The 15376-nt window shown below is 59.7% G+C and overlaps 1 protein-coding gene across 11 annotated transcripts in view; it reads right to left on the bottom strand.

Annotated features, from left to right (window-relative positions):
* LLGL2 (LLGL scribble cell polarity complex component 2) overlaps positions 1 to 14943 on the bottom strand; it is a 34215-nt gene extending 19272 nt beyond the window's left edge. For 5 of the 11 annotated variants that reach the window (XR_004486364.2, XM_033438481.2, XM_033438482.2 and 2 more), the window contains exons 1-2: positions 14785 to 14943; positions 3830 to 3922 (exon numbers count right to left, since the gene is read on the bottom strand). Coding sequence is in view for 9 of the 11 variants with exons in the window: in XM_033438481.2 (XP_033294372.1) it covers positions 3830 to 3904 (75 nt within the window). In the remaining 2 variants the exon portion in view is untranslated. Of the gene's footprint in view, positions 1 to 3829; positions 3923 to 4516; positions 4605 to 14779 lie in introns of all 11 variants that reach the window. The other 6 variants (XM_033438480.2, XM_049702207.1, XM_004275706.4 and 3 more) reach the window with 4 other exon arrangements.
* Between the last annotated feature and the right edge of the window lie 433 nt (positions 14944 to 15376).

Here is a 15376-nt window from a genome sequence, read left to right as displayed (position 1 = left end):
TTCCCAACAGGCCTGAGGACCCGGCATCCGGCACAGGTGAAGAGATGGAAGGCCGCACCCTGAGGCCACACGGCTGTGGGCAGACGGAACCGGCAGCCGCATCCCCAGCCGGTGCCCCCTCCAGGTACTCAGGCTGTGCAAGCCTGGAGGCCTCAGTTTCCCCACCTGCAGAGTGGGAACAGCGCCCACCTGTGAGTCGTCAGGAGGCTGAGGCGAAGGTGAGGCAGACCCTGTAGGGCATCAGCTGTGTGTGGGTGCCGTTCAAAGCAAGTTAACTCACTCAGCCCACCAATCTGGGTGTAGGGGTGATTACAACGCCCACTTTACAGATGAGGAAACTGAGGAGCAGAGAGGTTAAGTAACGTTTCTGCAGTCACTCAGTGAGGAAGCAGCACAGCTGGCATCTAGACCCAGGCCGCCTGGCTCCAGGGTCCCCGCCCCAACCACTGCACCACCTGGCCCCTTTGCTGCTTGGCATGGAGCCCCTGGTGAACCGGAGCTGCCCCTCGGACAGTCAGTCCCCAGCAGGGGGTTCAGAGCATCTGTCCACAGACACAGCTCCTTCCCAGGTACCGAAGCCGAAGAAACAGGACGTGCTGCTTTCGGCCCGCCGGGGGCCATGTCCCTGCTCTCTCTGAGGCACCTCACTTGGTGCGGGTATCAAGGAGTTGGGCCAGATGGTACTGGAGGGAGAGGCCCAGCTGGTGTCTGCGAGCCTCTTGGACTGGCCTATGATGGTGCCACCGTCCCACCTCCCAGCTCACTGCCCTGCAGACCGGCACTTCCGGGATGGACACTGCCTGCTTCCCCAGACGTGAGGCTCTGAGCTCCAGCTCTGTGTATCCCACTGTCTGCTGGGACCCGCCCTCACCTGAGGGTGCCAAGATTCTCCACACTGAACCTCGAGCCAGATACATTCACAGAGCCGTGCTGATACTGGAACCACTAGCCACTTAGGCCCTTCAACTCACACACTAACTCGTTTAATCCTCACACCAACACTGTGGGGTGGCTGCTGTTACCCTCTCCATTTAGAGATGAGTGACTTGTCCAAGGTCACCCAGCTGGTGAACCCAGGCAGTCAGGTGCCGAGGTTGGCGCCACTCACCCCCGGGCAAGACTGCCTCTCGACAAGTGGTCGATCATAATTGTTGCTATTCTGTCGGAATCGAATGCATCACTTTCCTCAACCCTGCTCCTCGCCCCTCCTGGGCTCCCCAACCCAGGGGGTGGCATCACTGCCCAGCCAGGATGCAGGACAGCTGCCTCCCTTCCCTCCTACCCTCCGTCTATCACCAGGTCTCATCAACCTCTCGCCCTAAATAAGCCCTCAACCAGGGGCTATTTCACTGGCCAGGGGACACTGGGCAGTGTCTGGAACAGTTTTGGTTGTCACGTCTTGGGGAGGCAGGGCCAGGGATGCTGCTAAACAGCCCCACAACTCAGTGGGCCCCAAAGGCCCCAAATGTCAACGGTCAAGCCCTGCGCCCCAACCCCACTGCTGGGCCCCAGTCAGTCAATGCAACGTCTCCTAAGTGCTCTGAGCTTACCTGCTCCTGACTGAAAGGTAGGGGGAAAAAAAAAAAAGGTCCCAGAGTTACCTCCTCTAAGTCATAAATGAGATCGCTCACTCCCCTGCTCAAAACTCACCAGGCTCTGGCGTGTCAGACCCAGATTCCCAGGTTCCAGCCTCCCTTGATCCCACAGCTGACTTCACAGCCAGGGGGCCGGGGCAGGGCTGGCGTGGGTAGGACCACCCAGGCTCGCAAACCTTCCAGGATCTGGACTCACCCTCCAAGCCCAACCCTTCGGGCTCCACCATTCACCCAGAACCTAGATGAGATGAGTCTAAGCCCCACCCCTCACCAACAGCCCCTCCAAGACGTTCCCCTCCCAGGAAGTGGAATTTTAGACCATCAGCCCCCTTCCTTCCACCAGACTATAAATGTCCTGGAGGGCAAAGGTCTTGTCTGAGATTCCCAAAGCCCCAGCGCTGGGCTGTGTAGGTACTCAGTGCATGTTTCTTGGAAGTGAATGGGAGGAAGAAGGAATTCCAGGAGCCTCCCCTCCCCAGCCAGGCCTGGGGGTGGGGCAGTCCAGTTTGGGGGCACGGGGTGGAGGGGGAGGCATGATTCTTCTGCCCCAGCCCCACCCCAGCCCCACCCTGCTGCTGCACAGTTGGAACTTGGGGCGGGGGTTCATCCCTCTTCACTAAGCCTGTCTATCCGGTTTCCACTGGAATTGGCCACCTTTTTGGGGTGTGAGATCCCAGCATCATCAAGGGCAATGGAAGGCGACAGGGGTCACCCAGGCGCCGAGGCAGATGCTGAGGTTCTGAGACCCACACCCAACACACATGGGCTGCTCCCTTGTAAGTGAGAATGGCAGGCCGCGGGGGCCCAGAGATCCCCCATTCATAACATATGCACGCCCACATCCCAAGGCCCAAAAGCCGTGCCCACAGCTTCCTTCCCCCAGTGGGAGGAGGTGTTCATTTAGGGAAGCCCTGATCCCAGAGGCAGTAGCCTCACAGCCACAGGTCAAGAAAATCAGAGGAAACCGGCAGAGCAGGTTGGGACCCTGACTCGCCTCGAACAAGCCCCCGGGAGCCCTCTCTCCCTGGCAGGCAGGCAGCCCCTGAAAACAGCACCTGACACTCCTGGACCACTGTGCTTAGCACTTCAATGATCTAATTCCGTGTAATCCTCACAGCAAGCCTACGCAGTGGGTGACGGGCACAGGGTCATCCAGCTTCTAAGTGGCTAAGCTGGATTTGAAGCCCACCCGTCAGCATGTCCCGGAGGGGTCCTGGGACCCCTGAGGGGAAGAGCATCTTGCTGCTGCCCTTCCTGCAGTCCACCTTCCAGGGTGGAGGGAAGCTGAGGCACGGAGGCCAAGGGCCTAGATCAAAGCAGAGGTGAGGGTAGCGAATTGCCCCGAACCGGCTGCGGATTGCTAGGTGGCCTCGGAGCTCATAAACCACCCTGTGTTCCTTCCCTTTTACAGGCCAGCCCCCAGGGAAGCCCCATGATCGTGGGTAAGAGGACACCCACCTGGGGGGCCTTAGGAGCAGGTGGGGAGCTGGGGTGGTCAAATGCCAACCCCCCACCCCACCCCCCGCCGACACCTTCTCCCAGGTGCCTCTCCCCACTCACCCAGGCCTACAGCCGACCAGAAGGAATTATGTGTTCTGCCTGCAGGGAAAGCTGTGTTTTCCTTTGAGGGTAATTTGAGGAGGGAGGGAACGGCCATGGCCTGTGGCCCCAGGGCTCCAAGGAAACTGGTATCACAGGAACATCTTATACTTCGCAGGGTTCAACGCACTTTCACCTTTCCCGGCCCTAGGGCTGCTCCATAACCCCGTGAGGAGGGAGGCAGGACAGGTTGTTTTATCCCCATTTTACAGGTGGGGAAAACTAGGCTGGAAGAGGCGGGGTGACCTGCAGAGGTCACACAGCCAGCGAGACACATGGGACAAGGAGAGCTGACTCCTGGGCGTCCTGTCACCCTTTCCCAGGAAAGCCTCTAACCAGGCCCCATTTCCAAAATCCAGTTCCCAGGAGGCACAGCAGGCAGTGCCAAGTAAGCACCTTAGTCCAGGTAAAGGCGACCCTGGCGCCAGCCCCAGCCTGTGGGGAGGGTGATACCTTTTGTTTGTTTGGCCACGCAGCGCAGCTTGCGGAATCTTAGTTCTCCAACCAGGGATTGAACCCGCGGCCTCGGCAGTGAGAGCGTGGCGTCCTAACCACTGGAGCATCAGGGAATTCCCTGGGCGCGCGACACCTTCGTGCCTGCCGTAAACGCCCGGCCGGCCCTCCGCTCCCCTTACCTTGTTAAACTGGAAGAGGTCCCGCTTGAGCCTCTCCCTCGCAGGGTCATGTCCCGGCCTCAGGAACCTCCTCATCTTGCTGCGCGCAGCCCCCTGGGGAAAGGGGGGCAGCTGCTGAGCACCGGCCAAAGGAGGCCCGGCACCCCAGAGCCCGACCCGGCGTCCAGGCCCGCTCGCCCAGCTTAGGCAGCCCCTCCCCAAGCACGGCAGGCGGCCGCCCCCGGGGCCGGGCCAGCTTCACCCTCGGCTTCCCCACGCCTCACGCCCCATCCGTGGAGCGTGGTTCCCTGAGAGGAAACCGGAGGGAGCTCTGGACCTGGAGGCCGGAGCTGGTTAATGCTCTGACGCTTGCTCCCGGCCACCTGTGGCCTAATAAAGCCAACAGGAGAAGCCGGGGGAGGAAGCCATTTAGCCCGGCTTTATGGGAACAAGGAGGGCCAGAGGCCCTGAGGTTTTAAAGCTTAATTGTTAACCTGTTTTCTGAAAAACCATAAAACTCTGGCTAAACAGAAAGGGCAACTTCACAAGCCGCTGTCTCCAGAGCCGGCTGGAAGGTGGGAACGCAAAGGCTGTCCACCTGGGCTCCCAGATCAGAACCCCGATGGGGGAGGGGAAACGCGCCGACCACTCCAGGCCAGGGCCCAGCAGAACTCCCTGGGGTGGGGGTGGGGGCTGGGGTCTGCACACCTGGGCAGATGCTTCCTTCTAACTTCAGGGAAGGCTCTCCAGCGACTCTGGGCTTAGCCTGCTCCCACCCGCCACAGCCGTCCGGAACCTGAGTGAGTGAGGTGCAGAGCACCCAGTCGGGGGGTGCTGGCCCACCCCACCCCACAGCCGGGGCCCACGGGGGAGCTGGGTCCGCCCCCACGGCTGCTGGGGGTCTCTCTCTGGAAGCCCAGGCTTGCAGGCTGCCCCACCTCCCACCCTCAGCTCTGGCTCTCCAGTTCCAGCTCCCCTGGGCTCTGATGGGGTGTGCTCGGAAAGGCTCCCTTTCCCAGGGGCCCAGTGGAGAGTAATCAGGAGGAGAAATCTGCTCCCAATAGAGAAGCCAGCCCCAGGCCCCCAAACTGTCCTCCCACCGTAGAATGCATTCCCAGTCCAGGGGGAACTATTTCTGGCTCATCCTTGGGGGAAGCGGGTGGGATCACATGTGCTCCAGCTTCCGGCTTCCAGGAGCACAACCTCCCACTGATCACAGGACACCAAGGCCCGTCCTCGGAAACACAGGGGCTCAGGCCCACCCTGGAAATGGCTCCATTCACGCCTGACACTATAAGGGAAGGAGGCAGAGCCAGCCCCTGCCCTGAAGGAGCTTACTCTGGGGTAGGGGCAGGTAAAGACAGGACAGTGCACAGTGCCGGGTACCCTGATGGGGGGGCACAGGGGCATCCGGCCCAGACCCGGCAGCAGGAGTGTCCTACCGGAGAAGAAGGTGGTTAAGCTGAGACCCGAAGGATGCCCTGAAGCTTCTGGCTTCTTGAAAGGTGACAAAAATTAACCATCAGGCCAGACTTCACATATGAATGGACCCTGGCAGGCACATGTCGGGCAGAGTTGGGGGGACTTTCTGGCAGAGAGCATGTCCCAGGGCAATCCAAACATCTCCAGCTGGGAACAGGCGGAGACCAGCCCTCTGAACGCCTCACCTTCTGGGGACACCGAAAAGGCCACCACTTGTGAGAGGGTTGGAGAGTAGAGGTCTGTGCCTTCACATTTTGGGGGGGCCAGAGCAGAACGGGGAGCCCCACTTCTCCAAGGAACAGCAGGTAGTCGGGAAACTCCCAGGTGCTCACTTGACCCGAGGCCCCGCAGTGGGTTCAGGGAACAAACACGGGAAAGTCCCGGAGGCTCCTGGGCCTGGGAGTGAAAACAGACTCGGGGCCTGCAGCGACCTCGGCCTCCTGGACAAACAGCTGGGCTGGTGGCCTCGCATTCCAGCCATGGGGGAGGGTAGCGCCAGCTCATCAACCTGCCACACCAGGCTCCTGGCGATGCCCCGTCTCCCTCTCCCGGCCCAGGTCACTGGGTCAGAAGCCAGAGGAGGCTGGGAGGGACGCCCTGGAGGAGGAAACGGGCCTGCAGACTCCAGGGAGAGGCCACCCTGGGCTCTGCCCCGGGGACCCTCTCAGGCTGCAGGGTGGGGACAAGCGGGCACAGGGCCATCTGTGCCAAGGACCCACAAAGGCTCAAGGGTGACACCGCCCAGTCCCAGGGGCAGACGTGCAGGTAGGAGTGGGGGAGACAGGATGCGGAGCTGGGTGGGAGAAAGCCCCACTCGGGGAGGGAGGGCGGGCACTCCATCCACCCAGCTGCCCCTTGGAGCCCCTGCTGCCTACCAGGCACTGAACCAAACCTTTGTGTGTTAGAACAAGGTGCACCTAAACCTCATCCTGGATGCTCGTTCTCCTTCCAGAAGCCTCCCTGGAAGGTGAGTGGAACATCCCCACGCGGCAGACATGGAAAGAAGACCACAGAAGCTGGGCAACTCATCCAATCCCTAAGAAGGTACCAACAGAACTAGATTTGACCCCAGGTGTGGTGAACTCCCCAATCTTAGGTCTCTGGGAGGCAGCAAAGGATGCACAGACAGGACAGAGGATGCCTAGTTACAGCCGTGCAGTTCCAAGGCGCAGACACATGCAGACACACACACTCCCACATGCCTTCAGCTCAGAGCCAAGCAAGCAGTGTGGGTCCTGGCCTCTGGTGAGGTCTGGCTGGGCAGAGCCGGGGGCCCTTGCCTGGACCTGCCACTCATTCCAGCCGGGGGCTGGAACACCACTGGCCTGGGGTGACGGAGCCAGGACCTTCAGCGTAGCTCCCAGTACAGAAAAGCTGCCCATGTCAAGGCATAAAAAAGTACCATCCCTTCTTGAAGGCGGACAGGTCTGGGACTGGCTGGACTTACCTCCAAGCAAACCCTCAGCTCCACTCACCCCAGGCAAGAGGTTCTCTGCAGAGAAGCTTCAGGAACCTGGGCCTGGAGCTCCCTGGTGTGGAACAGATCCTACCTACTCAACCCACTCCTGACGGGGGCGGGGAGACGTAAGGGAAAGAGCCCAGGGCTTGGGACCCACAGCCAGGGCTCAAGAACCACAGCTCGGCTCCTCCAAGCTGGGTGGCAGCTCCTCGAGGTCCGGAGAGCTTGTCTGCTGCAAGCAGTGGAAGCAACGGCAGAAGCCATTGCCTGGCGCGGAGCAAACACTGTCTGAGGACCGGGCATACGACCGTGACAGACAGACAAGATCCTCCAGCTCACCAAGCTTACATCCTGGCAGGGGAGCGCGATGACTAAGAGGTACACAAATCAGTCAGCGGGACGGTTTCAGAGAAAGCTCAGAGCCTACAAGAAAATAAGGGAAGATGCTCAGCTCGAGTGACCAGGGTTTGGTGGTCAGAAGGATTCAGCGAACCTTCCCGAGTCTGGGTCTGCGCATTTGCCGTTCCTTCTGCCTGGGGTTCTTTTCCTCCAAATACTCACGAGCCTCCCTCCCTCGCCTCCACTCCAACGTGCGCACGCTGAATGAACGAACAGAGGTGATAATACCTCCACCCAGTCCTGAATGGTAGGAAGTGGTCAGCCCGCGGGAGGATTCGGGGCAGGGCGTGTCAGGCAGCTGGCTTCCGTGTGCCACGAGGGGCTGGGCGCAGGCAACAAGGAGGGATGACATGGGTCGGAAGGGGGGCCTGGTGGGCCACAACAAAGAGCTTCAGTTTGACTCTACTGGGAACCCCCTGACAGTCCTGGGCAGGGGCCTGATGTGGTCCGCCCTCCCCTCCCCCACCCCACGTCCCCTTCTGCTTGGCCCTGTGTCCATCTCCTCAGCCCCCGCACCAGCCCCATTCACTGTGGTCTCCGTGCTTTCGTCTCCACGTTTCTCTCTGACATAACCTTGCCCCTCAAGCAGCATACAAAAAATCACCTTCCCAAAATCATCTCCCCCTGACCCCATCCGGACCACGGTCACCGTGCTCCCTCAGTGCTTGACTGTGCCTTATGCTAAAATGATGCCTAAAACCACTGGGCACTCGTCTAGCTCTGTGGACGGTCTCCCCCGCCTTGTCGTGCTTGTCATTAAGCTGCTAGGAGAAATTAGAAGCAACCTAAGCGGCCAACAACAGGGGGCAGGTGAAGGGTGCTCAGCCCGACGATGGAAAGGGTACAGTCGTGAAAAGGGCGGGAGACGATGGCCATGGAAACATATGTCCAATGTATCCAAGAGTCAGGTAGAGTCTTAAAAATATTTACATAAGTCGACAACACAGTGGAAGGGTTATGGGATTACTGGTGATGCTTTTCTTCTTTCTGTTTATCTGCCTCCCAGGCAGGGGAAATAAGAGGATCACACGGGAGGGGCCCAGGTCCTGGTCAGGTGTGAGGGCGGCCCTGCGCTCACAGTTGGCACTCAGTCCTGCTGGGGGATGGCTCCTGCCCCGCCCACGGCTATGGACACCAAATGGGCACAGAGGCAGGGAGTAGACAGGTGGGTGGAACCAGCTGTGTGGCCTCATGTTTCAGGCGCCCCTGGTCCAGGGCGAAAGGATGTTACTGCTTTGCAGGCTATGACGGGTGAGGCGGCTGTGAGCCTCAACAGGAAGGCCTGGGAGGAGCCGGCAAGCTCTCACGTGCTGTACGCTTCAATGCCGCTTTTGCCGTGAGGGATGTGGGGTAAGAGAGTTCAGGGGCCCCCCAGGCTGAGAAGCCCCCCAAGTCTGACGCCAAGAAGGGTCTGCGGCAAAGACTGGGGAAGGAAGGAGCTCCGAGGGTCCCGGCTTCCTGCGCTGGGGGTGCCACCTGGCTAGAGCACAACCCGTGCCGGGGGCGCTTCCTGAGAAGAAACACCTTCTCCATCCGCTGAACTTCTAAAGATTGCCCAACCTCGGCCTCCATTCCTGTCCACTGCGCCCTCCGTCCGTGTCCAGACCTACCTCTGAGCCGCCCTCCCTGCTCTGCCGGGCTCTCTGGTCCCTCGGTGGCGGTGGGGGGTGCACGTAGGGTATAGGGCTGGCTGGGCCATGAGGCTTGCTGACCTGTGGCTGATTCGTACTCATTCTCCCCACAGGTCTGTGCCGCGTGCGTGGAGCTGGCCTGAAGAGTCCCCCGCGGGCAGCTGACCTGGCGATTCCCTTCACTCTCACTGCTCTAATCATCCAACACTGTTGCCCGCCAGTGAAACATACCAGGGCCTAGAATTGGTCTCCCCACACCCTGATGCCCACCCTGGAAAAGAAAAGGAGAGCTGCGTACTTGGCAACAGGCTAGCAAATTCACACCCTGTCTTCCCTTCCCATCCTCTGCACAGACCCTGTGGCAGGGACGCACATAGACCCTGCCCCCACCCCTGCATCTCAGGAGCTCAGGTCAGAGACCAGTGGAGGCAGAGAAGAAATAAGTGCAGGCGAGTGGGCTTGTCTTGGCTCCCCGCTCTAAGCAGCAGGTCTGATTGTGTCACAGGGAGGAAGACGGGGGTCCCCAGAGCAGACGGCTCATCCCACGCTGGCACTGTTTGGGGTGCCTGGGCTAATCTATCCCCAGGAGACCAAGGCTTGGCCAAGCTGCGTCAGCCTGTGCTGGAGGTGTGTGATGGGCCAGCTCCCTAGAAGGTCCCTCCACAGCCTGGGCATTTCCACTGAGCTGCTAAGAGAGGCTACATCCGGAAGCAGGACTCTGGACATCTCAGGCCCACGGGAGAGAAGGCTCTTGGGGCCACACTAGCACCTGCTCGTGTTCACGCTCTCCGGGAGCACGCACGGCACGAGGTGCAGTCCCAGGCTCCCCTCTGCTCGTGCTTCCCACAGCCGGCGGCTGCTAAGCTGCCCTCCCTTCCCCGACATCCTGCGTGTAGCTTTGGCCTCCGTCCGCCGGGTGTGAGTTCGCCCCTGCACCTCCCACGGCGGGGAGTGGTAAGAGAGGGCTGTAAGCAGCTGGGGCAGCTGCTGACCCTTGGGCACCTGTCCGTCCCAACTCAGATGCCCACGGCTGCTTTGCCAGCGCCTGAGTTATCCTGGGAAACCCAATCTCCCAGAGGCACTGGGCAGCCCCTGGCCAGCAGCTTAGCAACCAAACCTTGGCAGAAAGGGCACCTCTGTGGAGGTGGGACTAGAACACCGAGAGCGAGGGGGTGGGAACCACAGGATGGCTGTCGCTGTTGCTGTTAGGTAATGAAAGGGATCGAGAGGGACTGTGGCCAGATGCTACTTGAAGCACTTTACAGGCATCATCTCATGTCATTCTCACAATTACTTACGAAATAGCCAATTCTGAGAGCTATGGAGCCTGGGCAGTAAGAGTCCACGTCCCAGTCGGAACGCCAACCAGGCTGCAGACCGTCTGCTCCGTTGAAGCCTCCCTCCCAGGACAAAGGGGCTCGCCAAGAGCAGGCTGGATGGGACCAGCAACTAGAGCCTGACCTGGCCCTCCACCCCTCACTGTCCGTCCCACGGAGCCACAGGCCAGTCCCACCGCCCTGGGAGGGCCCTCCTGCCACCCCCAGGCTCTTCCTGCAGGGTGAGTGGGAAGTCGGAATGCGTGCGTCCTCCCCACATCCCCATCCTGGGGGCCTCGGTCCCCTTCTGCAATCCAACACCAGACTCTCTCCAGGGAAGTGACAGACTGGATGTGGTCAAGCACAAGGAAAAGCAAAGCAGTTCTGGGGAGAACACTGACGACTTGCCCCGGGTGGGCGTGGGTGGGGGTGGGCAGGCTGCCTGGCTCATCCCATCAAGCTCCATCCCACGGCCCCCGACTTGCCTCAAGACTTGAACGGCTGACCCAAGCAGCTTCCAGGCTATGTCATCTCCAGGGGGGAGGAACCGGGCCCCACCTGACCTGTCCATGGCTGTATCTCCAGTGCTTAGTGCCCTCACACCTGAGAGGCACCCAGCATTTATTTAAAGGACTCCCTCACCTCCTGCAAGTCTGTGCTGAAATGTGACCCTTTTGACGAGGCCCATCCTGACCACTGTTTAAAGTTGCAACCTGCCCCCCTCCCAAGGGGTCTTGATCCCCGGCTTTAGTTCTTACTCTATAGCTCGTATTGCCTTTTAACAGATTATTTACTACCTACACTCATTTCCAGTCACTCACGCTTCCCATCCTTTAGAATTTGAGTCCTGTGACGGCAGAGGCCTTTGCTTGGTGCAAGGATTAGGCCTGGTGTCTAAACCACAGCGCACATACAGAGGCACCAATAAATACTTGTTGAATAAATGAACAGCTGGGACTGAATGGGGATCAGGTAGGCAAAGGTGTTGTCCAGTCAGGAGCCGCTGACCCTCAAGAGTACTGGGCTGGGGCCCCACGGGGTCCTCAGGGAACTTCCCCGTCCTGTTCTCAAGTCTCTGACCAAGGCCAGGGCCATGTGCCTATCACGCCTGACATCCTGCTTGGGGATACCTTACAGGTCCTGCCTCAGCCCCAGGCTCCAGGACACCCAGCTCCTTGGCAAGTAGAGCCAACAATAACATTATTTACTAGAATCAAACAGTCCTGTACCCAGTCCCTCTCATCAAACCCTGGGAACACCGAGGCAGGTGTCTCGAGAAAAGTCTCCTGTCTCTGCTGAATTCCTGAAGGGTACAGTCAGGTATCTAGCAGCTTCCCTGTCCCCACGCCCAGAGGAGCCTCTCCTAGCTCACAAGAATTCACTGTGGTCCCTGGGAAGGGGAAGGGGAAGGAGTGGGGTGACTCTTCAAAGGACCAGTTTCCTCTGAGAGGCAGGGCGGGGAGGGAAGGCCACCCCCAAGGGAGCTGGGCAAGCCCCATGCTGACAGGGCACAGGGAGAGGAGGCTTTCCCAGGGGATCCTAGGGAGCCAGGGCTGGAGAAGAGCGAACAGTACTGGTGGCCCTACTGGGGGACGCCCATCTTCCATCCCATACCCCACTTTCTCCCTGAAAACTACTCCTGGGCAGGGGAAAACGAAGTTGCCAAACAGACCTGGCATGCCTCAGGAGACCCAGGGGTAGCCCTGATAGTGATATCGCCTGGTGAGATAAGAAGGCCTCTCCGAGCTGAGTACTCAGGATAAGTGAGTCCAGGCAGCCAGTGCTCTTCAAGGCAGCCAACCCAGGAGCAAGGGCCATTGGCTTCTCGGGCCTCCACCCTGGCCCCCGATCCAGGTGTCTCAAAAGCTGCCTCTGCACGTCAGGAAGGACCCCCTTCACGGAACACCACATGGCCCCTGGAGACGCTTGCCAGGGATGCTCAATGTCTCCAATGCGGTAGATAGGGGGGTCACAGACTGATGGCAGAGAAGCCAAACTTTCCAGCTCCGTGTACCATTTTCTCTATGGGAGGGAGGGTCCTGGGGCCAGGAAGTCCTGGCAGGAGAGGATACCCCTTCCCTAAATGAGGTTGAAAGGAGGCACTGTGGAGTTCACAGAAAATCTCCTTAATTACAACAGAGCAGTGCAGGAATGTGCTACCCCAACCTATCCGCCCACCGGGGTGCAGAATGTATACAGCCAAGCCTTCCCCCGAGCAGAAAGCAAAGCAGATTAGATTGTACACACACACTCCTCCCAGCAAAGGCCTGCCAGCGGGGGTCCGGCCGTTAGGCCTCACTCCTGGCTTTTCCAAGGAGTCCCAAGGGCCCCTGGAACCCGAAGTGAGGTTAGGAGAGGCCACTGCCCTCTACCTCTGCTCTCCAAGGAGCAACATCCTCATTCTAAAAGTTCTGATCTCCAGAGGCTTTCAGAAATCAGGATATCTGGACAGAGAAGCCAAATTCCCTCACAACCCGTCAGGCACATCCGAAAGGCCCAGGCATCTGCCCAAGTTCCCGCAAGTGACCACGCTCTGTATGCTTCGTGGGGACGCTAAGCAGCCCACCCTCACCTGGCGCCAGCTATGTGCCAGGCCACACGTGTTTATGACGTTTTTCATCCTCTCGTCAACAACTGTAAAAACAAGGCTTGCTGAGGTTTGGTTAAGTGACAGAGCCAGGGTCACCCAGCAAGAAACCGGCAAGGCACAATTCAAAACTACACCTGAGTCGAAAGACACTTAAAAAACTTAATGAGCACTATATCTGAGGAAAGACCGTGAGGCTCGAGAGAGAAGTTGTTTTCTGTCTTATTTTACACTTTCTAAAACACTTCATTTGCCCCAGTGGGCTCCTATTACCTTTTTTATTTTTTAAACCAATGGGGTCAGCTGGGATTAAGGGCCTTTTTCTTTCTTTTAATGCTACTGTGCATTAAAGCGCTACTAAGTGCTAAGTCACTAAGTGATTAAAATTATATTAATCTGGAACTTCCCTGGTGGTGCAGTGGTTAAGAATCCACCTGCCAATGCAGGGGACACGGGTTCGATCCCTGGTCCGGGAAGATCCCACATGCCGCCGAGCAACTAAGCCTGTGCACCACAACTACTGAGCCCGCGTGCCTACAGCCTGAGCTCTGCAACAAGAGAAGCCACTGCAACGAGAAGCCCGCGCACCAACAAACAGTAGCCCCCGCTCGCCACAACTAGAGAAAGCCCACACACAGCAACAAAGACCCAGTGCAGCCAAAAATAAATAAATAAAAAATATAAATTAAAAAAAAATTATATTAATCTGCTGCTAAAGGGGATACTCCATTGCCTCAAGGAAAAGTAGGGATGCAGGATGACCCCAGACCTTGGAAACACTGCCCAGTGGCTCCCACAGACAGTGGCCCAGTCTAACTTCAGAGAATAGGAGCAAGCACTGGTCAGAGCCCCCAGAGCTGGGTTTGAGCCCTCACTGACATAAGTGAGCACTGGGGGCAGATAGTTGAAGAAAACCAAATCTGAATCCCCTGTGCATAAAATAAAGAGGTTGGACCATTCCCATGCTTCAGCTCACAAAGACCCAGACTGTTCCTCAGAAGCCACTTCTGACTTTGGCTTCCCCTGGGCTGGGCCAGGGCTTTTCTGTTCTGCTGCTCTATTCCTCCCACCTGGGGTTTCCTGTCTCCCTGACACACTCCTCCTCTCCCTGCTCAGAATGCCCTCTGCAGTCTGACAGGACCTTGAGTTGTAAACTCTGCAGAGGCTCCCTAGAGCCCAGGTTAAGACGCCCTGCATCTGGCACATGGATCCCCATGGGGACGGCGCCGAGTCTACGCCCCGCCCACCTCACCCAAAGCTCACCTGGCTCAGGTGAGAGCCTCAGGAGGCCACACCACGGCTCTCCTAGTTACAGTCAGTGCTCCCCACAGCCAAAGCTTGGTGTGTCTGTGAACCGTCCAGCCTGAGCAAACCAAGAGCAAACTTTGCACACTTTCTTTGGCAAGACGGTATTTTTCACTTCTTGCCAAGCCCCAGTGTCCCGCAGCGCAGCCCAACCCCCGTGGTCTTGGAAAAGAGACTGGGTCTCCGAAACGTCCCCTAAAGGTATCCAAAGCCGCCTGAGGCGGAGAAAGGCCCCAAGACCCAAGTCCCTTCCGCGGGCTTCCTGTGTCCGGGGATTAGGAGGCACAAAGGGCCGGCAGGGAGAAGGCCCAGATGGCAGGAGCAGGGGCTAAGCCGCCAACGTAAAGCGCTCCGGGCCCCGCTCGCGGAGAGAGGGCCACTCTGGAGACGCGCGTCGCCTGCCTTTCCGGCCAGGCGCCTTACACGTGGGGCCCGAGACCCGGAGACTCCGTCTCCGCCCGCAGTGACCCTCGCGCCCAGCCGGGCCGAGCACCTGTTTCCCTGCTCTCCAAAGCCAACACTATTGTGCAAACCCGAAACCCAGATTCTGTAATCGCGGGCGGATCAGGCACAGAAAAGTTCCCAGCGGCACTTTCTACAGGTGTTTCTCCCACACGAGCGGAGCGACGGGATCCGGAGCGAGGCGAGCGGATCTGCGCGCAGCCCTCCCCGCCCAGCCCGGAGAAGCCAGGGGTCCCGGCCCTCCCCTGCCTCCCCGCCCCGAGTGGCGGGCGCCCCAAGTGGCGGGCGCCCCGAGGGGGCGGGCTCGACTAGGTGGGTCCCGGCCCTCACCTGACCTGGAACTCCAGGCCAGCCCCCGTCCGAGGCCTCCGCGTCCCTCGGCGCCGGCCGCCAGCTCCGCTCGCTCCGCCGCGGGCCCACGGGATGCTGGGCGGCAGTCTCCTTCCTGCTCACCTCCGGCGCGGCGAGCAGGGGGCGGAGCCGCCGCTATTTACATAAAGGGTGAGCCGGCCGGGCCGCGGAACCCGGAGAGCAGTGCCCCAGCGGCCCGCCCCCCGGGCCTGGCCCCGCCCCCGGTAGCGCAAAGCCTTAGAGGCCGAGCGCAGCGCGGGCGCCCTCGGGGAGGGCGGGGGCCGTGCTCCGGCCAATCCACGGCTCCGTGGACCGCGGGGGCGGGGCCGAGGTCTGCGTGAATATGTACGAGGCACTGCCGGCCCGCCCTCGGCCTCACCTGGGCTCACCTGGGCGTACCTGATCGCAGGACGCCACGCCGCGCCCAGTGTCCCGCCGCCTCCCGGAGGAGGAAATAGTTCCCGGAACGCGCGGCTGCCCCGGGCCACCTCCTAAACCAGGCGATCGGTTCCTCCCACAACCTGGCCCCAAGCTGCCCCGGAGGGAGGGGCATAGCCCGGCCGGCTCTTCCTGTCC

Source organism: Orcinus orca, chromosome 19 (genome assembly GCF_937001465.1).
Source record: "Orcinus orca chromosome 19, mOrcOrc1.1, whole genome shotgun sequence".
NCBI classification, from domain to species: Eukaryota; Metazoa; Chordata; class Mammalia; order Artiodactyla; family Delphinidae; genus Orcinus; species Orcinus orca.
The sequence above is the reverse complement of the archived record's forward strand: the minus strand, read 5'-3'. Positions and strand labels throughout refer to the sequence as shown.